We start from the raw sequence: 27,280 nt of genomic DNA, 5'->3' as shown, positions 1-27,280 counted from the left end.
GATGTGGGAATGTGGAAAGGTGGAAAGCAGGAAACTGATGATTCTTTTCTTGGGGCGTTTACAATCAGTGATCATTTATACTGTAATTGTTGGGTGGGATACACGAGAAATTCCCCCAAGTACATGGCTTGACTGTCACAATATTCATGATATAACACAGAAGTAAAATAGCACATCCCTTATGCCATGCCTTAAGAATGTGTGGGAAAAAGCAACAAAACCATAATTTCGTTGACACGCAGGAAGTTGGCCATTTACTGAAACATGGTCCTTTAATTTCAACAGTCTTTGCATTGTGGGTCAGTTCTGGGCCTACACTCTGTGGCTTCAGCTTGAACAAGAGTACCTGAACAAAAATACATGAAGGTAACTATTATCCATTAGACACAAGTAATCTTGCTGAAGCCACATTATAAGTATAACCCCTGCTTTTTTCTACTGGTTGGAACCAGATTAAGTATACCCCAAAAGGACAAAGCTACTGTACTGAGTAGAGTATTCTTACATATATATATAGATTTTCATTTATTTGGCTTGTTGGAGTGACTTATATTGCAAGTTGTATTTAAAATGTATATTTGTTTTTCTACAATATTTGCTTTTTTTATATATCATATTTTTTATGGGCATATCTAGTTCTTAGAATACTTTGGTATACCCCTGTATTACAGAGCTTTGCTTCCATTGACTGACCCATGCATGTCTGTTGTCAAATTCTGTAAAGTTTGTTCTATATGTACAGGTATAGGACTCATTATCCAGAATGCTCGGGAACAAGAGTATTCTGGCTAAGGGGTCTTTCTGTAAATTTGGATCTTCATACCATAAGTCTATTAAAAAATCAATAAAACATTAATTAAACCCAATAGGATTATTTTACATCCAGTAAGGATTCATTATGTCTTAGTTTGGATCAAATACAAAGCACTGTTTTATTTTTACAGAGAAAAGGGAAAACAATTTTAAAAATCTGAATTATTTGATTAAAATGGAGTCTATGGGAGACAAGCTTTCCGTAATTTGGAGCTTTCTGGATATCGGGTTTTCTGGATAATGGATCCCATACCTGTACCATAATTCTATCTGATAGTGTTGTGGCTTTATATGATATCAAACTTTATCTCTCTTTATCAGCTCTTTGTGCTAGTAATGTCACAATGGTACATGCACCATAGAGGTGTTGATGTTGGGGAACAACAAGCCAGTCTTGCTTATTAATGGAACTAATATAAAATACTCTTTTAGTAAAAAATAATCACACTATACTGATAAATGTCCCCAGGAGTGCTTACATAGGTACCTTGAGAATAACTTCCCCAAACAGCAACTGTGCCTAGTACACTGGGCGGAAGTGTCTGCCTATCCCACATCTGAAAGGCAAAGTATCGCATTGATGCACCAAGCATCACATTTCCATCAGAAGTAAGAACAGTCAGCACAATCTACTTTTCCATCTTGCTAGGTCTGTGCTTTCATCTTATCTCACTTCCAAGTCTATGCAAGGGAAGGAAATAAATAGCCATTAGCTGTGATTGCAATGTTCTCAATTTGTTTAGGCCTCTGATAAAGCTGTTTTGTTGATGTGTGTTACATTTGGCCTTAAAGTGACACAACACTACAAAGAATAGAGAATGGTGGCTCAATGGCTTACAATTGAACTAAAGACCCCAGCCTTGCAGCTTGGGCACTATCTACAAGGACTTTGTATGTTCTACCTGGTCTGTGTGCGTATCCTCTGGGTACTCCGGTATGCTCCAAAAACATACAGTCAGGTTAATCGCCCTCTAATAACATTGCACATAGTGTGTGTGAACGTGATAGTGACCTTAGATTGCAAGCTGAAATATTTTCTTATAATACAAGTGGTAGGTGTGCTGTGCTGCCTGTTCTATACAGTGAAAAAAACACTTAGCTAAGAAAAGTAGACGGAGCAGCATATTTATTATAGCAGGGATCCCCAATCTTTTTTACCAGTGAGCCAAATTCAAATGTAACCATAAAACATGTTCTTGTGAGTGCCAAATAAGGGCTGTGATTGGCTCCTATATAGACTGAAAGCCTACAGGATGTTCTGTTTGGCAGTCCATCTGGTTTTTATGCAACCAAAACTTGCCTCCCAGCCAGGAATTCAAAAATAAGCAACATCCAAGGGGCTGGGGGGGCAACATGTTGCTCATGAGCTACTGGTTGGGGACCACTGTATTATAGTTTGTAAGCCAACATCACCGTTGATGTTGCCCATAGCAACCAATCTTTGCTTTTGTTTTCTAACTTTTAGACAGGTGACAGTTCAAATCTAATTGCTGATTGGCTTACACACTATAATAAATAAATATGCCCCACTGTTTAGACATTGTATACTTCTAGAGTCAGAAGCAGATCTGTCTGCTTTACCATATTTTTTGATTTTGATTTGATGTTATGGAACATGGCCAAAAAATTAATGGATTTTAGTACCAGCTGTACATTTTTAATGCAAGAAGAGTAATGGAAGGAATGCAAGAAGTATAATGGAAAGTGTTTCACCATAAACAATGATGGATGTAGGTTCTCTGGTAGCCTTCCCTTCAGGACTGAACTGGGTATGTGCTTAAAGACACAGGCCCTCTTTTTATTCTTTTGTATTTGATTCTACTCTGCATCAGATATGGAGTCAAATATCTCTGTTTGTACCCAAGGGTGTATTTCTAAATCTTTTTTAACTTATAAAAACACTGCAAGATTCCTCTGTGATCACGTCAATCCCAGAAACATTTACATATACCATAAAACCCCTATCCATTGTTTTCACACACCCAACCTGGGAACACCATCTTTGTTTCAGGACCAATGATAAATGAGAAACTGTAGCTCTCTGAACTGGAGATCCTTGACTTGCTAAGATATTTTTATGGAGAACATAGGACAGTAAATTCAAGTATGGCCACCTTGTTAATAGTACAGTAATAATTGCCTAAAAACAAACTACATCAAAGCTGAGAAATTAAAATCAGGTCTTTGCCATTTCATGACCATTCTCCTAAAGGTGCATTTTATTGTTTATGTACAACTCTTGGGGGAAATTTGGCAGGTTTTCAGGAAAAATGGAGCATAAACTCTCTACACCTTACCCTTTGATGCAGCTACTGGGGTGGGTCAGTGTTCCCTCCCAACTTTGTTAGGGTAAAGGAGCTCAGGCAAGAGCAGCTTCATGTAAAAATCCCTGATTGAGAATCCTGGCTCTTGCAAAGATAAATGTGCTTTTTCTTTTAGTTAATATATATATATTTTTAAAAAAACAGTCTTTATAAAGGTGAGTTTGTTGTTGTGAAGAGTAGGGATCAGTGCAAACAGGCAGGCAGTAAGTATGATCCTCTGTTCCCTGGGAGAACAATGACACCATTCATCAACTGCGACAGAACAACTGTGACAGAAGGAAACTGTGGTGGCTGTGATCCACGTGGGGACACGGGTTTCAATGGGTCCCGTCTTGTGCTGGCATGGACAAAAAGTCACGTCCTCTTCTAAATGACATTCTCAAAAAGCTGCATGGACCTCATGATGTTTTCATCCTACAGTTAAAAGAAGCACAGGTACTTAAAGGGGAAGTTCACCTTTAAATAAACGTTATTTAATTATGATGTATTCTGAGATCATTTATAACTGGTCTTCATTTTTTTTTTATTTTTGTGGTATTTAAGTTATTTAGCTTTTTGTTTGGCAGCTCTCCAGTTTGCTATCTGGTTGCTAGGGTTTTGTTTACCCTAGCAACCAGGCAGTGGTTTTAATAAGAGACTGGATAATGAATAGAAGGGCCTAAATAGAAAGACAAGTAATATAAAGTAACAATAACATTGTCAGTGACCCCTATTTGAAAGCTGGAAAGAGGCAGAAGAAAAAGGCAACAATTTAAAAAACCATAGCAAATAAATGAAGACCAATAGGAAAGTTGCTAGAAAAGGGCATTCTATAACATACTAAACGTTAACATAAGGTACACTACTCTTTAAATAGCATTTGCCAGAACCAAGTTCAAAATTAGTTAAATTAAATGGAAACATATGAATGTAACATTGCCCAGAGTGCTCTTCTAAATATACCTGCTATTTACATTCAGTATGTATTTCTAGTTTTGCAGATATTAGCATGTTTACTCTTTTTCTATAATGAATTTGGAATAACAGTGCCACCTACTGTTCATTTTAGCTAGTTAGTGAGAAATGGAAAGTCTTGTGAAGTTACTGTGCTCAGGAAATTAAGTTATTAAAGGAAAACTATACCCCCAGAATGAATACTTAACCAAGAGATAGTTTATATTATGTTAAGTGACCTATTAAAGAATCTCGCCAAACTGGAATATATATATCAGTAAATATTGCCCTTTTACATCCTTTCCCTTGAGCCGCCATTTAGTGATGGGCTGTGTGCTCCCTCAGAGATCAGCTGACCAGAAATAATGCAGCTCTAACTGGAACAGGAAGTAGTGTGGGAGCTAAAGGCAGAACTCTGTCCATTCATTGGCTGATGGGGCCTAGCATGTATGTGTGCCTTGGCTTGTTTGTGTGCACTGTGAATCCTATGATCCCAGGGGTCGGCCTTTAATTCTTAAAATGGCAATTTTCTATTTAGTACCCAAATCAAGTATAACATTTTTGTAACTTATAATTTAAATTTTTTTGTTTTTACATTGCAAAAATTACATTGTACCTTTCCCTTTAAATTTTTTTAATCTTTTAGTGCTGAAAGTAAAAACAGCTAATAATATAGATGAGGACTTTTGGTCATTCCTCTTTTGTGCTATATGGGCAGCCAGGAGCTGTAATGAAGCAGATGGGCACTCATGTAGAATTAAGCACATAACCCCCCCAGGGGCCCCCGCCACCCGACCCCCACCCTCCCCTCATGGGCAGGACACCATTGGGCAGGGAAGCAGTAACAGGGATCGAGTCTGGCCCGCTAGGGCCCACCGGGTTTTTTCCTGGTATCCCAGCTGCCCAGTCCAACCCTGACTCTATAACATACTAAAAGTTAACTTGAAGGTGAACTACCCCTTTAAGCAGTAAAAGAGCATGCGTAGTGGCAATGGGCACTTGCGTTTGTTAATAAGCCTACATATAGATGAAAAAGAGGTGCAGCAAGTCATCATAGAAACCAAATAATTAAGCAGAAGGCAAGGAAATGCTGATTGGCTTTATCTACCTTTTGACATGTTTCCAAAAATTCATCTATGGTCACAACCCCGTCACGATTCCGATCCATCTTCTAAAAGAGAGCATTTTGCAGTGAGAAGACAGATGGGCAAATCAGGTGGCTGATATGTACAAGGTCTTAATCACTACTCACCTGAAAAAATCTCTCCACATGCTCTATAGGGGCATCGTCTCTGAGCAAGGGGTAGGTATAGCGGCCCATCATGTCATAGATGGACTTCATTATGGCCAGCATCTCCTGGAACACATTCAGAGACAGGCCGATCAGAATAGGGCTATGTCCTACTCCGTATTGTGAGAACCAACATTGACTAAAATCTAAATATATGACTTCTCTGAACCAAGAGCCTAAACTCAGTCAATACTCTCTATTTATAGAAGTAGCTGATTCGGCTATTATTATTGTGACTCATGGATGATCTTTCTTTAGTAACTGTAGTTACAGCTCGTGAATGTTTGGCCAATAAATTCTATATATATCTTAAGAGGAGAGCAGTTAAACAAAGACATTTCTCATATATACTACTAGATACATATTTATATAAACCCTTTAAAGGGGAAGAAAAGGCTAAGTCACTTGGGGTGCCACAATGTTAGGCACCCCTAAGTGACTTTAATTGCTTGCCTTGCACCCCAGGCTGGTGCCCCTGTTAGAAGAAAACAGCACCAGCCCGGAGTACCTGCATCGAGCGTCTCCTGTTCCTTGTTCTTGTGCTTGCACAGTAGAGTGAAAAGCCGAACTTTAATAAAAAAGTCACCTTTTCACTCTACTGCGCATGCGCTGGCCCAGGGATTTTGCTGGCAGAAGGAAGAATGAAGCGCTGTAAGATGCCATAGACAGTCACTATTTATTGGGCTGGTGGGGGGGCTGTTTGGGCCTCTGTGTACTTAAAATGCCAGGACCTACTTTGACTAACAGTCTGGACCTGCCTCCTACCAACACAGCCTTTCTCTAAATGAGCCCTGGCTTTTCCCTTACCTCCTTGGTGATGTAGCCGTCTTTGTTAATGTCATACAGGTTGAAAGCCCATTTCAACTTTTCATGGATAGTCCCTCGCAGGAGGATAGACAGTCCAATAACAAAATCCTGAGAAGAAAATAAGGAGAGGATGGGGGTCCCTTTCAAAATGTGTAAATTCAAATCATATTATTCAGATTTCTTACATAGGAGCTACCAGAGAGCCCCTTTTCCCAGGTACCCAAGTGTTATGAATTGTAAGTATTGCACTGGCAAGTCTGACTTTATATTTAAAGTCTTTGCTCAATATTTATATATGCACAGATAGCACCATCACAGGGTGGGAAGGAGCAAAAGTGAGACCTGTGGCCTCAGTTATTGACATTTTACTGTATCACTAGCTTATTTGTTTGTTTGGGGAATGTATCAATGTGCCATTTGATTCTAGGAGTAACAGTGCTCATTGATACATGGAGTCACTCTACCATTTAGGTGTGGGTCGCTGTGACCAATTTAAAGGGGTAAGTTACCTTCTAGTATTATATAGCATGCCCTTTTCCTAGAAACTTTGCAGTTGTCTTTCTTTCTTTTTTAAATTATTTCTGCCTCTTTCCAGCTTTTAAATGGGGGTCAATCAGCCCCTCTACTAAAAACAGTTGCTCTGTGAGGCTATACTTACTATTACTTATTACCTATTTTTCAATGCCAGCCTTTACCTATTCATATTCCAGTCCCTCATTCAAACCACTGCCTTGTTGCTGCCTTGTTGGTGTAAATAACCAAACAGAAGCGCTGCTGAACAAAAGGCCATATAACTGAAAACCCATAAAAAATAAAAAACGAAGACCAATTGCAAATTGTTTCAAAATATTAATGTCTACATCATACTAAAAATTAATTTAAAAGTGAAAGGTTGCAACCTAGCTGACCAGCATTTGATATTTTAGCCAATCCACCGCTCGACCTCTGTAAACTTTGAGCCAAAGACAAAGTTAGCTTTCTGGGGTCACCAATTACACTACACAAAAAATACTCTACAATGTATAAAATACACTACACATTACCTCAAATCTAATGGCGCCACTCCTGTCCATGTCAAAGGCGTTAAAGAGAAAGTGCGCGTACATTGTGGCATCTGAAAGTGTAAAGCGATATATTTCAAGAATTTGTGAGTGCTAGTTTCATCAATATAATAATCAGTCTCCTCCCCTTAACTACAGATGGTAAAATCCAGAACAACATGTGTACAGTATACAGTATTTCTTTAATTAGGACAAGAGACAATCAATGTTCAACCTAATCTTAATTACCTAACAACTCAGCCTATAGAAGATTTAATCCTCTGTGTGTCGGCTCCCTTTGATCTCTCTCTGTGACACGTTGCGTATTGTCTGGCAAGGATCAAAGTGGAACTCAGCGCTCTCTGATCTAAAGAGCTGTCATGCTGGTGTCAGAGTCGTAGACCACAGGCGGAAAATAATTTTGGGAGGCTTAGCCACCGTCTACCAATTTGTGTTACACTGCCATGGAAAACAGTGCATTCCACCGAAAGAAAACACATACTACATATATATAGCTGTGTTTAAATGAGCAACACTTGGGGGCAGATTTATCAAAATGTGAGTTTAGAGCCTAATACATAAAGACTCACCCATGTTCTATTCATCCCTACGGGATTTTTTCAAGTGTATTAATCAATGGGTGAAAGTTAGAACCCACCATTTTATAAATATGCTTCTAAAAATCCCATAGGAATGAATAGAACGTGGGTGAGTTTGTATGTATCAGGCTCTAAACTCACATTTTGATTAATCAGCCCCTTAGTTTACAACCCATTTTATTTAGAATCTGCATTCTGGAAAGTACCTGGAAAGACAATGGAAGGGTTTCTGGACAACTCAGGATCTACTGGGAGATCACAATCTGCCTTTTGGGCATTCCTGGTCTACATGATGACACAAATGTCTTTAGGTTAGGCAAATAGTGCAAATAGTGTCCTGGGTTGTCACAGGCAGCAGTGGTGGTTCAGTTGTTGAATGACATAACTTTAACCTTTAGCCCTATTCCATCTGCATACCTTTAACAAGGCAATTAGAGCAAGCAGCAAATGGCAGATTAGGGAAGGAGCAGAAGTGAGACCTGTGGCCTCAGTGACTGACATTTTACTGTATCACCAACTTATTAGTTTGGGGGAGTTATCAATGTACCATTTGATGCTGGCAGTACCAGTGCTCATAGATACATGGAGTCACTGTACTATTTAGTGGTGTGGGTCACTGTAGCCCATATAATGCTTTATGTCTCTGTACCAATGGGTGCTGGCAATCACTATATCATTATATGGTTCAGACAGGACATGACAAAGTAAGTTTAGTGTAGCTATAAATGTTGGGAAGAACTCTGAAAAAATGGATAGGCTATTTAAGTACATAAGGCATAACCTGTACGTCATACAAAATCTAGTCTACCATTTTCTGTATCTTTTCAGAACCTAGCAACCACTCTGAACCATAGTAAAAGTTAATTTGGTTAACTATCAAACCCGCTTGGAGGTAGAATTTCCTAAACCCCAAAACATTATATGGGCAAACCAACACCCTATGATAAATACAAGTGTATAGGTCCTGTGACCCATTACTCATTTTGCACCTAAAGACATATTTCTGCAGACAAATAATAAAACTAGCACTTTGCAGTCATGTCATAAGACTTTCAGGTTAAAATCTGACCACATTCTGATTTGTAAATTACCCAACCCAGCGGGTCAAAATAATTGATAGGGTAAGGTGCCTATAGGAAACTTGCATATGTTTTTATTATAAGCAGGTTTAATAAACATTCTATGCAATGACTGTTTGCCTTGTGTTATTCCCCACTATATCATTTGCTAATGTCTGTCAGTGTATCTGTTACTCGGCAGAACAAAGCATGGAATGAACTGACCTCCTTGAGGGAAAAACTGTGAGTAGATCAACTTGAACGTTTCTTCATCAACCAAACCACTAGGACATTCCTAGAAAGCAAATCGGAAGGTTACAGTGGTTCTGTGCTGTCAACAAAAATGCAATTTCCGTCTTTCTAAACAGAATGGATTCTGATTTCATTCACAACAACATGAGTTCAATCAACTACATAAAGAAATACAGATTTAGTTGATAGTATTGCTGTTAAGCTGGTGGCCTGCCCTGTAACTCACATAATCATTGATATGGCTCTCGTTATATAGTTATATGAGCCAAGCCTATGTTTTTAGGTCACAGTGTTACCTATCAGTAAAAACATAGTGGCTGCTAATAAAAAAACGTCCTTGACCCACACATGGCTGTTTAATGTGGGTATAAGATTGCTATTCAAAATAGGGTAGGATGTTATGCCATTGACTCATTGGGGCTGATTCACTAAAGTGCGATAAAATTTATTGCACTTTTTTTGCGTTAAAATAGACGCGAAAATTAGCGTGCGATTCACCATAGTATTATCGCGTGCGTTAAGTCGCCATATCGCATGCGTTAATTTTCGCGCGACCGCATGCGCTAGTTTTAACGCATACATTAATTTTTGCGCTGAAAAGAATACGATCGCATGATTCACAAACACTTAGGCGCGCTAAATATCGCACATAGAAAAGTACAGTAAATGAGTTTTTGGCAATAAAATATGGACTTAGCAGTGTTATTTATTCAAGTATGTGTCTTTTTACCAAATTTTACTAAAGTCTTGGCATGTATGGAATTTCGCTACTATAGCGGTAAATATTTAGTCGCCATAATATACAGTACTATAGCGGTACATATTTAGTCGCCATAATATACAGTACTATAGCGGTAAATATTTAGTCGCACAAAATACATTACTAGGTATATTTTGGCAATTTCTTTGTCGCGACTTTGTAATCTCGCGACTTGCGGACATTTTGTAGCGATTTTGTAATCTCGTGACATGTGCGACTTGCGGCCATTTTGTGTCATTGAGCCTGCAGTTACACTGAGAGGAGCATCATGCCTGGGGTTTCTGATCTGCTACCAGGGGAGAGGCGCAATATTCTCCTGCGCTCAGGATATGACAACCTGCCGCTGGGGCCCTTAGGGGTCCACGAGAGGAAGAGGGCGATCCTGCGCGAGCTAAGAGAAGGTTTGCTCGCCGGGTTTGCCCTTGATGTGGACCTCCACCTGCTCCAGCGCCTATGGTCTGACCTGAAGCATAGGAATTCAGATCTGGTGGCTGAAATTGCAGAAGGTAATTATTGTACTTTATTATGCTGTTACAGAATACGTTCAGTAAAAGATTTAGCAAGTAATTTGAACTAAAGGTACAAATGTAAGAAATGTCAGGGATGACGAAAGTAACATAGTAACATAGTAAGTTGGGTTGAAAAAAGACATACGTCCATCACGTTCAGCCATAATGCCAGTGAGGAACTGAAACGTTGGTCACAATAAACCTCTGAATATTATTTCACATCTTCGTGACTCCTTGTGAAAATCCTGTGTGTGCCGTCACCCCATGCCTGTCTAGATTTTGTTTTGCCACAGGCACCCAGGTATTATTGTTCCTTATGGTGTGCAGCTTCCCAGCACTTCGTATTGTATATATATATATATATACACATCTATTTTCAAATACATATGCATAAATGAGTTTAAAGCGGGGGGGAAGCAGCAGGGAGTGGCCCATAGTGTGAGTCATTTGGGGAAGGGCCACGAATGTTTTAGGGGGCCCTGGCTAACAATGTCTGTGTGTCCTTTGTATTGATGTGAGGGTTCACAGGGGGAGGGGCCATTGGGGGCATGGGAGGAGGGGGGCCCAAAAAATGTTGTTGTGAGGGGCCCTGTTATTTATGATGGTGTATGAATGTATATATATATATGTATAATATATTACACAAAATAACATTTTGCAATACTATCTCACAGAACTTCAGCTGGCGCCTCATCCCCAGGCACAACCCCAGGCCTACCAGGCTCCTGTGGCCCCCGAGGCCCACCAGGCTCCAGCGGCCCCTGAGGCCCCAGCACCAGCGCCCCCCGAGGCCCCAGCACCAGAGGCCCCAGCACCAGAGGCCCCCGAGGCCCCAGCACCAGCGGCCCCCGAGGCCCCAGCACCAGAGGCCCCAGCACCAGAGGCCCCCGAGGCCCCAGCACCAGCGGCCCCCGAGGCCCCAGCACCAGAGGCCCCCGAGGCCCCAGCACCAGAGGCCCCCGAGGCCCCAGCACCAGCGGCCCCCGAGGCCCCAGGGTCCCCCGAGGCGCCGGACACTCCCCCCCTTCATTCCTCCCCCAGTTTCCCCCCAGGCCCTTGAGTTCTCCCCCCAGGCCCCGGACTCCCCCCAGGCCAAGCGCTGGGCACCAGGTTCTCCTGCAGACGAGGGACCATCACGCCGGTCAATGCAGGAGGACCTGGCCAACATCAAGGCCGAGCTGGCCCAGCTCCGGGGGGAAATGGACGAGATGAGGAGGGACATACGAGAACTCAAGGGCAGCAAGCCCTAAGTTTTATCTTTCCCAGTTTTTTCCCTTTAATTGTTAAAATAAAAGTTTTTATTTTTCTACTTTTGAACTGAGTAATGTCTAATTATTTTTCCTTCATTGATATGGTATTCTATACTTTCATGTAGTTTCCCCTACACTCTTACATTTATCAGTAACAGCATCAATATGCTATATGGGTTAAATTTTTGCAAATATTCTGCCAACAATTTTGCCTTTAGCCCATTTTGCTGAATAGTAAAACTTGCGCTAATTAGTACGTAGCGTATTTTCTGGCGAGTGTGATAACTGCCAATCCAATGTTTTGTTGCCAGAATAATTGCAATAAACATTTATACAGCACCTCTCTAGCACTTCTGTGCTCTCCCAGGGCAAAATGTCGCTAGTTTTATGCTACCGATTGTCGCGTGCGTAATGTTGCGACAATTAAAATTTTTAACGCATGCTATAAATAGCACACGTTTTATCGCACTTTAGTGAATCGGCCCCATTGTCTCTACCTAAAGGTAATAAAACTGGACATGCATGGCAAGATCTGCTTGTCTGGCAAAGCCACCGGTCAAGTGGATCTTTTCCTAAATTTGGGCACCCACCAATCCAATCCTTTGGCTCCTCTTCCAATGAGGTTTTCTATCTTGCCAAAAAGATATCTGGTTGATTTTCATATTGATAGGGGTGAGGCAGGCTGTTAGGAAAGTCCATACTTGGACTAATATGCTTCCAACCTGGCCAATCAGCCCCATGTGGCATTAGCCTTAAGGGGCCAATCAGCAGCTTTAGATTACCATGCTTATGTTTAGCTTGGATAATACATGCAACACACAATGCAGCATTGGTCTTAGCATATCACAAATATGATGTGTCACTAGGATTAGAATGTACCTGTAGACATCACAGAAAGAATAACACAGATAGTAAATGAGCACAGACATTAAAAAAAGGTTTCAGAAAACATAATTAAGGTACCTAAGTAATAAAAATAAAAAACAGAAGAATGAATAGACGGAGAACAGGAAATACAATTGGCCATACAAAGACATTATTGATTAAACTTTTTTCACATGAATGAAGAGTGATATCCCTGCAGTGAGCACCAACTAATTGGGTTTTTGCTGCGTTACCACCATTATTGTGGGTATGGTCTTAAAAGCTCTCGTTAATACATGGGTGTGGTTTGAAGGGGGTGTGGTTTAAAAAAAAGGAGTGGTCAAAACTGGCTGCCATTATTGGCCCGCCACCATGTGGAGGGCCGCCAGTACCACAGAAGTTGGACAGCACTGACCTAAAGGGTTATACTATAGAGCTGTAGGAAGAAACACTGTATGGCTGTGGGCAAAAAGACATGCAGAACTGAGGGAGTGATACTATAACTAGATTAAAAGCAAATAGGTCTATGGGCCCAGATGACATATATCCATGGGTATTAAAAATACAAAAAAAACAAACCATGCACCACCAATTTTAACTGATTAGTAATGGAAAGAAAGATTATTAATGAGTGGAGAAATGCTAACGTAGTAGAACAACCCTAGAGGGGCAGCTGGTAGGATCACATTAGTTATAAGATCTGTATGTTTTACTAGCAGGGAAAATTATATAATTGTGTTTTGTAAGAATTATAATCAATTACTTTGATAATTAGGGTGGAACAGCAATGTGAGGCAGTTGATATTGCATATTTAGGCTTCAGTCCTGCCAAATGATTGTCCCCCAAGTTGATTTACAGACTTTAAGGTTTAGGGTTGAACTGGAAGACTGCTGAAGGGATAGCACTTTGGTTAAAGACAGAATACAGGTTGTTCCATTGATTTGTTCATAAGTGATTTACAAATGGTGTCCAAGGTAAGGCATGATTCTATGCAGATGACTTGGAGGTTTGCACAAACATTGATAATCCAGGAGGATTAACTCAACTTTAACTAAGCAAAATGTTAAATAATGCATGCATGGAGGAGAAATCCCATTATAGACAAAATGATCATTTACTGTCAGCAACAAATGAAGAGAGAGATTTAATTATGACCTAAGAGTAAGTAATGTAGTGAAGCGTTCAGGAAGGAAATTCAAATGCTAGGCAACATTAAGTGAGAAAGTGGCTCTGCGGTATAACTTGGTCGCTCCGGACCCCCCTGTAGAAAAATTCTCTGACCAGTTGCTCCTCCCCCGTCCCCCCTCCTGGCCCTCTTGCGCCACACCTCACTGCCCCGACTAGGCCGCTATGTTTAAAGATAGGAGAGGGGCCATGGAGGGGAATTTTTGAATATTGGCCTGGAACATAATATTTCTCCTTGGATAGAGAACTGGCTGAAGGATACAAAGACTAGTGGTAAATGTGGAAGATTTTCTAATTGGACCAGTGATGTTAATGAAGTATCGCAGGGGTCAGTCCTTGGTCCTGGGCAGCATATTGGCAAAATGAGGTTCAATGTTGAATGTTCAAATGAAGTTTCATGTTGTATATGCAGAAATAATATAAATGTGAGCAAAGTTCCCTCTAATTCCTTCTTGGCAATGTGTGCAAAGAAATTTTTTAGTGTGCACATTTTAAGCTTGTCTGCGCTGTTTTTAAAAGTGTGTGCTCAGATCAGAATAAATTCAAAATTTTGTGTTTTTACACAAAATTTTTTGTGTGCACTTGCCACAAAATGTTTGTGTGTACGCACAGGGAACATTGACTGCAATTATACACTAAACAGTAGTGTGTTGGGCCCCCCTGCTGTCACTGAGCTGCAGACTTCAGAAGTGTGGGGGGCCTGCATGTGCAAGTAAAGCTGCATGGGCATTGGATTGGCTGGAGTTGAAACTTAACCCATCCAATCTTTGTGGGCTCTAGTGGGACTTAGGGCTCAACTAATCCAAGTAAGTGCAGCACTGCAGGGCCACCTTTGGGAGGAAGGTTCGTGACTGGGGTGGTTGGCCGCTAAGGTGACAGCCCTGGTTGGCCCCAGACACCCTGGTCCAACATGACTTTCCTCCTGCAGGAAACTTTGCGCAACTTTGGAAAGCCAAAGCGATGAGCAGGCCATTCTACTGGCGACTCCTATTGCGCAAAGGCATTTCGGAGCAGTTTCGGGTAGCAGAGATCTATCACAGGCGACTAACTCACTTTGTTGGACATTAGCCTTAAGCTACTGGTGGGAAAATGACAAATAACCTAGTGGGCACCCCTCATCCCCCCAACATATGTTCAGCAACAGCACCCTCACACTACGTAATATACACCCATTTGTAAAGCTGATAAAAGCTCAGGTGGCTTGAACCTGTGTAAACTAGGGCTACAGGGACTTTCCAAAGTAGTACCATTTCTTTTCATTATTTTTTTGGTATTCTGTTGTTTTACCTTCCCAGATCTCTTAATTAAAATGTGTTATTGTAAGTACATTTTTATGTATATAGTGCTAAATGTGTACACAGTGCTGTACAGTAAAACAGTACAATAACAGGGCAGGGGGGATACAATAACAGTAATATAAGGACAATTTAAATACACTTAGGGGCACATTTACTAATCCACGAATGTCCGAAAAGCAACTTTTTCGAGTGCTCAATACGAAAGTTGCGACAATTCGCGAAAGTCGTAATGGCTATGAAAAAGTCGCGACAATTCACGAAAGTTATAATGGAAATGAAAAAGTCGCGACAATTCTTCAAAGGCATAATGGCAATGAAAAAGTCGCGACAATTCACGAAATTTGTTATGGCTATGAAAAAGTCGCGACAATTCGCGCATGTCGTACCGGTTACGAAAAAGTCGCGACAATTTACGGGAAAATCGTAACGGCGACGAAAAAAATCGCAAAAAATACGAAAAAGTCGCAAAATGTTCGTTTTCCAATCCGAATTTTTCTCATTCGGATTCGTGGATTAGTAAATCAGCCCCTTACAGTCAATATTAAGTTGCTTAATGTTCAGACACAAGAGGGATGAGTGGCAATCATATGTAATCTAAAGGGTGGAAGAGGGGTATTATAAAGCAGTGCTATCCATCTGATGTCATACTGTTTTTGTATGGAGGATTTAGGCAGGCTCTGGGCCATAAATGTACCCTGGCACATACCAGATGAAGAAAGCTGATAAGGACAATGTCACAGACAATAAATTCCAGAGGGCAAGAATGGAGGATGCATATTGAAACTAGACTAGAATGGCAATCTACAGAGTAGGTGGTATCTTTCATAGCAAAAAGCAAGATGGGATAACTACTACAAGGTGGCAGTGCCAAGCATTATAATGGGATAGTATTTGTTCAAAAACATTGAGATGAAACAGAGAAATGGCACTCACATTTTTGAAGCCTCTATACAGGGACTGCAGTTCTTTCTTAGTGAACTTGGTGACAGCCTGCAGTTGGTCCAGCCCCTCCGGCTGGTGTCGTACTGTGGATAGTTCTATATCGCTGTCACTGCTATCTGCATGGAAGGAAAAGAGAGTCACACTCCAAATCACCTGAAACACTGAGGAGGAGCTAAGTCTCCAGTCTTGTTTGGAAGGTCTCAGCAGAACTTTCCATTTTTACTGGCCTAACCACCCCCATGACTTTACATGACTCCTGTTTCTCACAAGTCCTCTAACTGCTTCATATAGCCTGAGCTATATAAAGACAGCTTTGGGTCAATAACTTCCCTCCACTTTGCCAGACGGGTTTACTTTGTGCAGGGTCACGTGAACTAAGGACACGGCCACAAACTTCACACAGGTATTACAGAATGAACTTTTAAAGAGAACTTGTGCCTGCACCATCATTGCTAGAGATAGGCAATCTGTAGCCTGTCCTTCTTGAGGACACCCTTACACATTCCAAATGTTGCAGAACTGTTCCCTTCATTGCAACAATAGCTTAAACAAGTTATGTATGTGAATACCCTTGGCTTAAATCAGAGATCCCCCAATCTTTTATACCAATGAGCCCCATTCAAATGGAAAAAGTGTTCGTAAGCAACACAAGCATGAAAATGCTTCCTGATGGTGCCAATAAGAGCAGTAATTGGCTATTTAATAGTCCCTATGTGGGCTGACAGCCTAGAGTATGCTCTGTTTGGCATTATATTGGAGTTTTTATGCAACCAAAACTTGCCTCCAAGCCAGGAATTAAAAAATTACCACCTGATTTAAGTCCACTGGGAGCAACATCCAAAGGGTTGGTGAGCAACTTGTTGCTCGTGATGCTGGTTGGGGATCACTGGCTTAAATGCTTGATGTGATGCATGTTGTGATGGCTTTAGGCCTGTCCCTGATTCTTAAATCCCCTTGCTCTTACTTTCTTTCCCAGAAGATGTTTTGATATGTGAGACATGATTTATGGTTGTAAATATTAGATGGGGGAAATGTACCTAATGGGCAGTTTGACTGACAGTATATTGTGTATGAATTATTTAACTCCCCAGGATATTGTCTACAGTAGTACTATTGCTTTGCACATTATTACTTTATAGACATCCTTTCCCTGCAGACAGATCCTATGCAACCCAGGGGGGGCCTTTTATCTATAGAAAGAGAAGGGCTACACCACCATATTAATTCTTGCTTAATTCCACTGATTCAACCATTTACATGTGGACTAGTAACTATAAGCAAGTGTGGGCCCACTTCCACGTTCCACTGTCCCACGAGTACCTGGTTGGATCCTTGGAATTTAGCAAAGGTCTGAGGGTCTGTTGTTGACCCATGCAGATAGAGTCACTGGTCTGTCCTGTTTCTCAGAAGTCCACTCCAACAGAAGCATAATCAAATCAGAGTACCCAAATCATTTGGAAAGGGGGAGTTAAACACTCACAAATCATTATGCAATTTGAACTGTATGAAACATTGGTGCCATGACCTGTGTGGTTTAAATGTTACCTTTAGGTAGGCTACCCATTTCATGCCAGTTTCACCAGTCATGATCCTTTTGTGCCAGTTTGGCCTTGGGAGGGGACCAATGATAAGTACCCTACCTATATGCTCCACCCCTAGAGAAGGAAACAACAAAGGGTTTGACTTAGACATCCATGTGCTATCTGGCTGGGGGGGACTTCAATACAGTACTAAGTAGAAGGGTGCCATGAGATTCTTGGTAATGTGATGCTCAGGTACCCCTTTCTCTAAACCGTTTCTTTTCTCCCACCATACCCACTTCCCCAGCGGGGAAACATTGTCCTTCACTAACAGGGCAATTATATTTTTTATAATGCTGAACGTAGGTCAACGTCATGGTCACTAAATGTTTTAACATGGTAAATTTTAATGAGAGTTCAAATTAAACTGGTGGGAGTAGGGGTGACTGTGTTTAAAAGCCAATAAAGACCCCATTTCAAGACTTTGTTCATATCTTTACCAGTAAAGTTAGTAAGGTAGCTCCCTATAAAAGTTGCTCACTATAAGACATAGCTTGGTCGTCTACTTTAGGGCAGAAGAAAGAAACAAGAGATCAGGGCCGGATTTCCAAATTGGCAGGCCCGAGGCCGCCACCGGTCTCACGCCCCCTCCCCCCCCCGGAGTGCGCATGCGTGCGCGATACAGGGGAGAGGGGTTTGCGCGCGCATGCGCGAACAGCGCGGGGGTGTACAAAACTTTTTAGAAATTGGTGCGGCGGACAGGTTTCTGCCGCCCTAGGCCCGGGCCTTTGTGGCCTCTCCACAAATCCGCAAGAGATCAATTAGTGTATGATGTGTTCCTGTGCTTTAATCACAGTGCCCAAGATCTGGGAGGCAGGTCTTCTGCTCATGGAAAGCCTCTGCTAAGCCCCTACAGCTGCCCCATCCCTACATATCACCAAGTGCAGCAGAGCCTACTTTCAAAGGTTGCATAGAGGTGACAACTTCATGTCACATTAGGAAAGTGTAAACCTTTATGCCCAAACATATTGCATTTAAACAGCATAAAAAAGCACTTGCCATTTTGTGGAATTGGAAAAAACAGTAGGGGACTTTTCTGTACCCTAACAGCTCTACCTATCATAATATAAATGTACTCATTATTATTCTTAAACAAAGTCTTGTATTTCTGTTTAATCCCTTTGTGTTGTGTGTCTTAATATGTTTCCATAATACTTTTTTAACTTGCTTTGGCAAATCATTATAGTAGGATTTGCACTACTTTCTGGGTTTGTAGAGTATGTTTGGGTCTGTATATATATATCCCAATGTTATTGCTCTTTGTCATCTAGCAAGTGACCACATGCAGGCTCTCCACAAAAGTTCAACTGCCATTTTAGCCCAACAAGGGGACCACACAGACCAGAGGACCTGGAGACAAGGGGGGCTCATTTATGAACAAGAATCTAGGTGCTCCACCCATAAAGCTTTCACTCTTGCAAGTATATTTAACAAGTTGTTGTGTAAAATGTAGTAGCTTGGTTTTTGGTTTCACATAAAAGCGTAGCATACCACACTTTGGGCCAGATTCAATTCCATGAGAAAAAGTTATTTATGATTTATCACATGAAAACTTATGGACGAGATTCAATATGAGGAGAAAAAATCGTTAATCAGTTCCAGTTATTCTCCCCATAGACTTCAATGGAGTTTTCATGTGATAAACAGTGAGATAAGTTTTTCTCATTGAAGTACTTCTGGTTCTATGGAAAAATGGAACTGAATTAGGAGATAAGCTTTCCTCATCAAAGTGAATCTGGCCCTTTGCTGGAAGAGAATGCTTGCTAACCCTTCTAGTTTTTGTAGCCAGGAAGTAAAGGGCTCAAGCTTTGCATGTTGCACCCCTAAAATAAAGCATAAGAAGTGATTAGCAATGACATGTGACTGCTTGCAAGTGAATTCTTTAGTCACATTTGGGTCAGGATAATCATATGTAATGTGGTAGCTGTGCCACCTCCAGATGAAGAAATAAAATCGAAAATAAAGGAAGTTGTCCTTTCTGGATTAAATAGGAAACTGCCTAAAGTGTTAGTTAAGGGAGTGAGTAAAATTTGCAGTTGTATTAAAGGACATAAAAGGCATAGGAAATAGACACCACAGATACACAATACATGTTATTGTGATTGTTCTACAGTTGCCTAGTAAACGTTCTATTGCTCCTAAACCAGAGGTCTTTAGGATTTCTTGTTCAGGTCCCCCGTCTTGGTCAGACATTTGGTAGGGAACATTGTTACTCTATCAGGGCTTTCAATATTATTTGCTCCTGGCCTAACTAGGTCCTCAGAGTCAACACCTAGGCCATAGCCATATAAAATATCATTAACAAAAATGCCATTTCATTACTGGTGTCGGTCAGCCTGGCAGAAGTACAATAGAAAAACTTCTGAAAACTTTTAGCATAGTTTTAGCCAATGCCATGAGCTGAATGCAAGAAGTCTTCTCAGTCTTCCTTTATTGTTCTACTTACATCAAACTTATTGAAGTTAATTGTTAATCAGTTGCTACAGCAAGTTTTCACAGGCAGTGGTCATGAGAATTCAAGTGTGTTAGGACATTAAAGTGAGCACATGACCCAGTACTATACAAACATTCCATCCTGGCCCTTTTGGTGTCCATTAGCTTAGCTGGTGACTTGCACCACTTGTGCTCATATATTTTCTAGACTGCTTATGAATTATGGAATTCTAAAGATGTGACAACATTACTACACCCTGGTAAAACTTGGCAAATTGTATCTAGTATAAGTAAATCAAAAGCAACTGGACTTGTTAGGTAATCATTGAAGACGTTTCACTTCTCATCCGAGCAGCTTCTTCAGTTCAACTGACTGGTATGGGAAGTCCTCAGCATATATACTCTTCCACTAATCCAATCACAATGGCACTCACAGAGGTGTGAATGCTGTGGAGTTACTTTGAGAGGATTACCAAAGTATCATACAACTCTTCAAAACAGATGTTACTTGTTAGATTTCTCATACAAAAGCACTTGCCATTTTGTGGCATTGGTAAAAAACAGTAGGGGACTTTCCTGTACCCTAACAGCTCTACCTATCAAAATATAAATGTACTCATTATGATTGGATTAGTGGAAGAGTACATATGCTGAGGACTTCCCATACCAGTCAGTTGAACTGAGGAAGCTGCTCGGATGAGCAGTGAAACGTCTTCAATGATTACTTGACTATGTTGCTTTAGATTTACTTATACTAGATATACCATGACCTGGATGAATGAAAATCTTCATAGTCATATTGGCAAATTGTGTGATTCTGTGGAAATTTTGGCTACCTTTCAAAAAGGACTTCCAAGATCCCTCAATTGAATTTATATTTGTTTTGGTGGGGTTTAGCTTCCCATGGGCTTCCTACCTCCAACTTGTGCTTAGCTTGACAAGCTATGTGTAGGACCCTAGGTAGCCAGGCCTGCTGAGATGTCCATAAACTTGAAGTGAATTAATTCTACACCATGCACTGTACCAAAGTATTCAACTTTAGACCCAGGGGGTCTACACATACGAAGACAGGTCCTCAAGACAGTAAATGCATGTGCCCAAGATGGCCAGAGTGCCAGTGTCAGCCTAGTTCAGAGGCATCAATGAGCCAGTGGATATGCTTTTATCAGTGTAAGCACGCTCCCCAAAATTTGGAATTTCTTCTGATATTCCAGCACTCACTGCAGCGTGTCATCTTTCAGCATGCACTCCCCCACTCGCCAGGATCTCCACCTTACTGCGAAAATGCAACCCCTTTCCTAAAAATAAACTCTCCTACAGACAGGGAATACGAATACGCATCTCTCTCTGAACACACAGGGCCCAGATAGAGTTTCCTGAGAGAAATGATGCATTGTCAAGGGAGGCAACATTAGAGTGGGAAACCCTTTGGGTTTAACTCCTTCCTCACTGAATACCATTTTATTTGTCTAAGGTCCAATTAGAAGAAGCATACCATGCACCAATCCCCTTTAGTGTATCCTCAGTTATTCTGTAGAATCTGCACAAAGCTGAGACAGAATATAAGTTGTTCTGAGTTAGCAGAACAAGGATTTAATGTACAGTAATATCATTCTCTAAATCAGCTTATTATTATTTTTATTATTATTATTATTATCATCAGTTCTTTGGCATGAAATCAGCATTTACATGAACTATCCCTTTGCCTTCTCTTCATTCTGAATGCTCTTTAAGCATTTCTCAGACTCTCAGTGACAGAGCGGAAACTTGCGGGGTGGGAGGTCACCATATAAATGTGGAGGTTGGCAGCCTCCGAGAAAATCTTGAGGGAATATCGATTTTCATAAGGCGTTGTAGTAGATTCATTGAACTGCATTTCGGCAGAGGAAGAATCGACGGGTGCGAAATTTCTGACTAATCGGTCCACAAAATTCTATACGCTACTGTGCCGTACTGCAAACGACTTGGAAAAGCTGTGGGGTAAGCCACGCAGGAAGTTCCTTTCTCTTCTAATTTATTATTCTTAGAATAATAGGAGGAATTTTCTCTTGGCTGGATCAGACACCTATCTGGTCATGAGAATGGGTTACCTAGGCCTCTCTGAAGCCTTTCTAGAAGTAGTTCAACAGATAAACATTATAAGTCCTACTGAGTAACTATGTTCATTGGATTAAATCACATTAATCTGACAGATGAAACATAAACCCCTATGCTTGTTTACATCTACGGCTATAAATATGCCTTGGAAAGTGATATCATTAGTAATTTAGGAGCTGTTGCAGCACAACCCCTGGCACATAGTGGGTTAATTTAAAGGCAAATAGTCAGTATGTGTACATTTCAGACAGGGTCTGGAGGTCATACTGGCTGAGTGCTAGCTACTTTTATTTGCTGCACAGTTACACTAAACCCACATGTAGACTGTGTAGCATTTATATGTCACAAAGCTTACAATCTATTGTGCCGAGGCAGGCAGTGATTTAAGCACAACGTTAATCTGAACTTCTTTTAATTGTTGAGTTTTACAGCAAAATTGTTTAGGCACCACCTCTGCATTATCATTGTTAGAGGTGACATCAAATTGTGCAAGTGGACAATGATTGTGTTAAAAGTTTTGTGTGCTCCACTAAGCTTCTTCTCTCAAACACTGAACCCTATTGCTCTGTGCTGTTTGGCAGCATCAAATGTTGTATATTGGGAAGTATGCGTCACCTTGCTAAAAACTGCTCCTACCTGATTTAACTGTGAGCATTCTGATCTACTGACTCTCATTGATTGTCTCAAAGTCTTTCCTTTTGCCCTATTCTCTTGATTTTGGAATCACCAAAAACCTAGCACCCTGTGATCTATGTTGGCGAATTAATGGGGTATATGCTTTCATTTGGGGGGTCTCTAGCTGGGGAGTGAAGTTAACAAACATACAGTCAGGATTATAGGTTGACCACAGTAGAGTATCAGGCTTCAGTTCATATACAGCATACGGAGAGCAAATATTGACCAGTTAATCAGTAGCACTGATACAATTACAACCTTCACCTTCACAGCAGTTCCCCCCTGCGTTATGTAAACAAATGGCTTAAACAGAGGGACAGATTATAGGGGTCAGCTGAAGTAGAAAGCATAGATTACCTTCCATGGACATGGGTTCCAAAATTCCAAACTGCTTGAGTACAGCTACAAAGAGTACAATAACCACAGCAATTGCACATAGTTCCATGCCCTGGATTCCCATGACAGGCCAGCTTTCCCCTGCAAGGGGTCCTGAGGTATGGGCATACAAATCACCCTGGACGCCAGCTCTTCTTCTCCCAAGCCAAAGTCTTCAGAAAACTCAATCCCCCATAACCGCCATAAGACACCCACTTGGAAAAAAAAAATCCTTGGAAAAGAAAAGGTTTAGGATGGAGTCTGGGACCCCACGGTGCCCAGGCCTCGCAGAAGATGCTTCGGAGCACAATTGAAGAACTTGGCAAACTTCAAAGAGGTTTTCAGGTTAATGTCATTGTGGAAGGAGACACTTTGGGCAATTGCGGCCAGCTGCTGAAGTGACCACAATTGGTCACTTCTGTTGGGTCACAGAGAGGCAATGAGGCATATCTATCTACTGTGTTGTGCAGTCCTTGGATGCCCGCCCAACATCCTCCCATTGGATGCTGAAAAACTATCTCACTGTATGCAACTTCACCCCCTTCAGCATCCCTCCCTCCCTTTCTCTCCTGTGTGGGACAGGGAGGAGCGTCGGAGAAGTACCACTCTCTCCTTACATCAATTGATTGAGATAAAGGTTTCTATAGAGACAGCGGCGGAGCAATGGTCTTAAGGAAGAAAAAGACTTACCTCAGCAAGCCCGCGGTTTTGAAAAGTGAGCTGGAGGGATTTTCAACTGTACACGTGAAAGTAATGTATTGCGCTGGGGGTGACACAGGAGAAATAGAAGGAAACAAGGGAGGGAGGGATAAAGGAAGGAGCAGGATTGCAGCTTATTATTCTACAGTAAGGTCAGGGGAATAGAGTACTGCAAGAACAGATTATTAATTATAGTTTTCTGTACACTTCAGCTTTGTTTCCCTTAATCACATTTTATACCAATAGGAACAAGGGTAATTCCTTCATGAAATTCCAAAAGAGAACCATAACTAGGATAGTTAGTCTCATTTACTAACACTAGTCTGTGCAGTAACCCATGCCAACCAATCAGAGGTTCCCTTTGAACGTTCTGATTGGTGCTGTTATTGCCCACTCTTAAAATCCAAGAGCTGTTTGGGCATCTGAGTGAAGAGTTTTTCCATTGTTCTCTCCAGTTTGGCTCTCAAAGAACAATTCCCCCAACTTGCACCTGGAACTTCAGAGAGCATTTGACTTATCTGCCACATATACAATTATATAGTCTCCCTCTCTAAAACATCCTGTCAACAAGAAATAGTAACTCTATAATCTACCTTTCCATACTGTCATTTATCAGTCTATATGAGGACCATCTAATCAGCCCCTCATGCAAGAACAATGATGGTTTTCTAAAGAAAGTCTAATAAACAAGATTCCTGAGGTGCCACAGAGATACACAATTCATAATTTGGCGAGATAACTGACATGTAGGTTCATCTATCAACACTGGGCAAATTTGCCCATGGGCAGTAACCCATAGCAGCCAATTAGTGTCTTGTTTTTTTCAGCCAGTGGCAGGTAGAACAATAAATGCAACAATTTGATTGGTTGCTGTGGGTTACTGCCCAGTGTTGATAAATGACTCCTAGGTCTAGGGGTCTCAGTTTAGCTTTTTCTACTCTTGGGACAATGGATAACAGTTGGCGTGGGACTCCAGTTTGAGCCAGGATCTGTTAGCCATAAAATCAATGTCCAGATTGTGGGTCTACAACTGTTAGCCATCTACAGCTAAAAGCATAAGAGGGAAGTGCTACCCTAGAAAGAAGGATATGATGATGAGCTAGGTGGCAGTTAGATAACCCCAGTGTATTTCCCCCATTTCACTTTTCCAGAAGTCTCTGCTTCTCACCATATCTCTTCTCTCATATTAATATCAAATCAACCTTGGGCACTGCAGATGCCGACAAACACCTTTATGCTGGGTGTTATAGTTCTGTTTTGAAGCATTTTAGCTCTGGCAGTAACAAACTTGTTCCATCTTAATCTGTATTGTACTGAAGTTTTACAGTGAGTGTAACCAGCTCCGGCAGTCCACAACATTGTCCCTATGATTGGGCACTGGTAGGAGCCCATGCAGTCCCTTCTTTATTCCAGAGACCCAGCAAAAGTCTGTATTCTCTTTTAAGTTTTCACTAGATGCTTTTGAACTACAACTTCTAAAGGCTTTCAGGGAGTGATGGGAGTTGGAGCTTAACAGCTTCTAGAATGATCTAGAGATGTGCTTTACCCTGGGCATTCTATGCTTATATCTAATTGTCTTCCCTTCTGGCTCCAAGTGCCTCTTACCCCGGATTTTTCTTCCCTCACCCTCAGTCCGATTACATAGTTTGCTTACTCGGATTCTCTCTCTCAGCATTTCTGCCAGAGCTGTTATTTGAGCCCCAGAATGAGAGCACGGATAAAGCAGAGATTGATTCCCCTTTCTTTCACTGTAAAATATTAAAGATGTTTAAATGGATAAAAGCTCTGCACTGTGGAATCTATTCTGCATTATCCAAATAGGATCCCCGTTCCATTAAAAGCAAGACCCGAAGACTTAATGCTGAGACAGGAAAAGAGTTTGTGGGGGAAACACACCGTCTTACACATTACACAGCATGAAAACATTCCGATGAATTATGTGGCAAGAGAGCTAATAGGCTACGGTGAGACAGCTGGAAAAAAAGAGACTGTAAGGGAGAGAATGGAAGAAATGGGATTTAAAATGCAAAAGGGGGAAGGGTGGAATAAATAAAGAAGGGGGGAAGAAATAAAGAAGTGGAAGAAATAAAGAAGATGTTTGTAGGGGAGAATTTAAGAGAGAAGGGGAGAAAGGTAGAAGCAAGAATATTTCAGAGACTATTAATGTGCCTTCGTCATGTTTATATACTCTAGTTTTTATTAAATTAAAAAAGAATATCCATGTTACTGCAGGAATTTTGTGTTTCAAGACTGAATAAAGATGTTCAGACTGGTGCCCATGTTCCATGCAGCTCCTTTATGGCCATAGAAGCTGAGCACCTGAAAGGCTGGCCTTAACTGCTGCTGCCACCTTGTCCTGAACCCTTCCCTTCATACCTTTATCTAGTTCTCAGCTAGAACCCACTAAGTGTAGGGTGCAGGGTGCATTTATCCCTATTTTTCACCAAAAGTCTGCTTAGGATAAAAAGCAGAGACTAAACCAGAAATCCAAGGAAACACTCCAGAAAAAGACAGCACAGCTTCATCAGATCTAAGGTGGGCTGTAGATTGAAATAAGCTGCACTTACCACCATTTACTCATATGTTCCTAGCACAAGTATTCTTTCCCTAACAGCTGCCTAGAATGCTCATTAAGCATAACACTCCAGAAGTGCTCCTGGGTACCAGCAAGGATTCACACTTAGTTAATGGAGGATAACTTAAACTTAACTTAAACATGTCCTCAGGCCTTACCAACAGTGCAGGTTTCTTGGCTACCCACATAGCTGATGTGTTGAAATGACCCATCCTACTTGTTGGTTTAGGGCAGGTGTTCAACCCCTTCAATTGATCACAGTTACAGGAAGCAGATTTTAGCTACAAAAGAAGGATTTTTACATTGGCCGAAGATCTCCAAAAAAGAATGGTCCATTGAGGTTATACCATACAGACTTGGTTAAGGAGATTATTGCTATTTAAATGGATATCTGGTTGCTAAGATTAAGGACCCTATCAACTAAATATTTGAGACACAGTAGTGCATCTGCTTGGCATCACTTTTTGTGTCAAAATATAATTTACTGACGACTATTTAATTGCAAGTTCACTGTGGCAATTGACACAGAGAACCCTGAAGCTATGGCTGCTTTAGAGCAACAACTGCTCCACAGGTCTTAAATGACTCCTTGTGTGTTCTTACCCAGGCCCAGGCTCTGACCCAGGCTCTGACTGAGATTAAAATTAGGCCCTGGAATTCAAGTACACAGAGGCCCAAACAGCCCCAAATGTGCCCAATAAATCTTACATCTTACAGCAGCCCCTCTGGTTTTTGCCAGAACCTGCAGATAATTTTGTGTTTCAAGACTGAATAAAGATGTTCAGACTGGTGCCCATGTTCCATGCAGCTCCTTTATGGCCATAGAAGCTGAGCACCTGAAAGGCTGGCCTTAACTGCTGCTGCCACCTTGTCCTGAACCCTTCCCTTCATACCTTTATCTAGTTCTCAGCTAGAACCCA

The 27,280-nt window shown here is 41.2% G+C and overlaps 1 protein-coding gene across 2 annotated transcripts in view; it reads right to left on the bottom strand.

Moving 5' to 3' along the window:
- Positions 1-2,289: 2,289 nt before the first annotated feature.
- Positions 2,290-27,280, bottom strand: part of kcnip3 (potassium voltage-gated channel interacting protein 3) — a 54,417-nt gene continuing 29,426 nt past the window's right edge. Inside the window, exons 1-8 of one of the 2 annotated variants that reach the window (XM_002932533.5) lie at positions 23,069-23,514; positions 15,918-16,042; positions 9,091-9,160; positions 7,212-7,282; positions 6,169-6,276; positions 5,323-5,427; positions 5,179-5,241; positions 2,290-3,551 (exon numbers count right to left, since the gene is read on the bottom strand). In XM_002932533.5, the coding sequence (XP_002932579.1) occupies positions 3,504-3,551; positions 5,179-5,241; positions 5,323-5,427; positions 6,169-6,276; positions 7,212-7,282; positions 9,091-9,160; positions 15,918-16,042; positions 23,069-23,171 (693 nt within the window). In that variant the 5' untranslated portion in view covers positions 23,172-23,514 and the 3' untranslated portion in view covers positions 2,290-3,503. Of the gene's footprint in view, positions 3,552-5,178; positions 5,242-5,322; positions 5,428-6,168; positions 6,277-7,211; positions 7,283-9,090; positions 9,161-15,917; positions 16,043-23,068; positions 23,515-27,280 lie in introns of those variants that run through there. The other variant, XM_002932532.5, reaches the window with a different exon arrangement.

Source organism: Xenopus tropicalis, chromosome 3 (genome assembly GCF_000004195.4).
Source record: "Xenopus tropicalis strain Nigerian chromosome 3, UCB_Xtro_10.0, whole genome shotgun sequence".
Classification (NCBI taxonomy): Eukaryota; Metazoa; Chordata; class Amphibia; order Anura; family Pipidae; genus Xenopus; species Xenopus tropicalis.
This window is presented reverse-complemented; position numbering and strand designations above follow the sequence as displayed.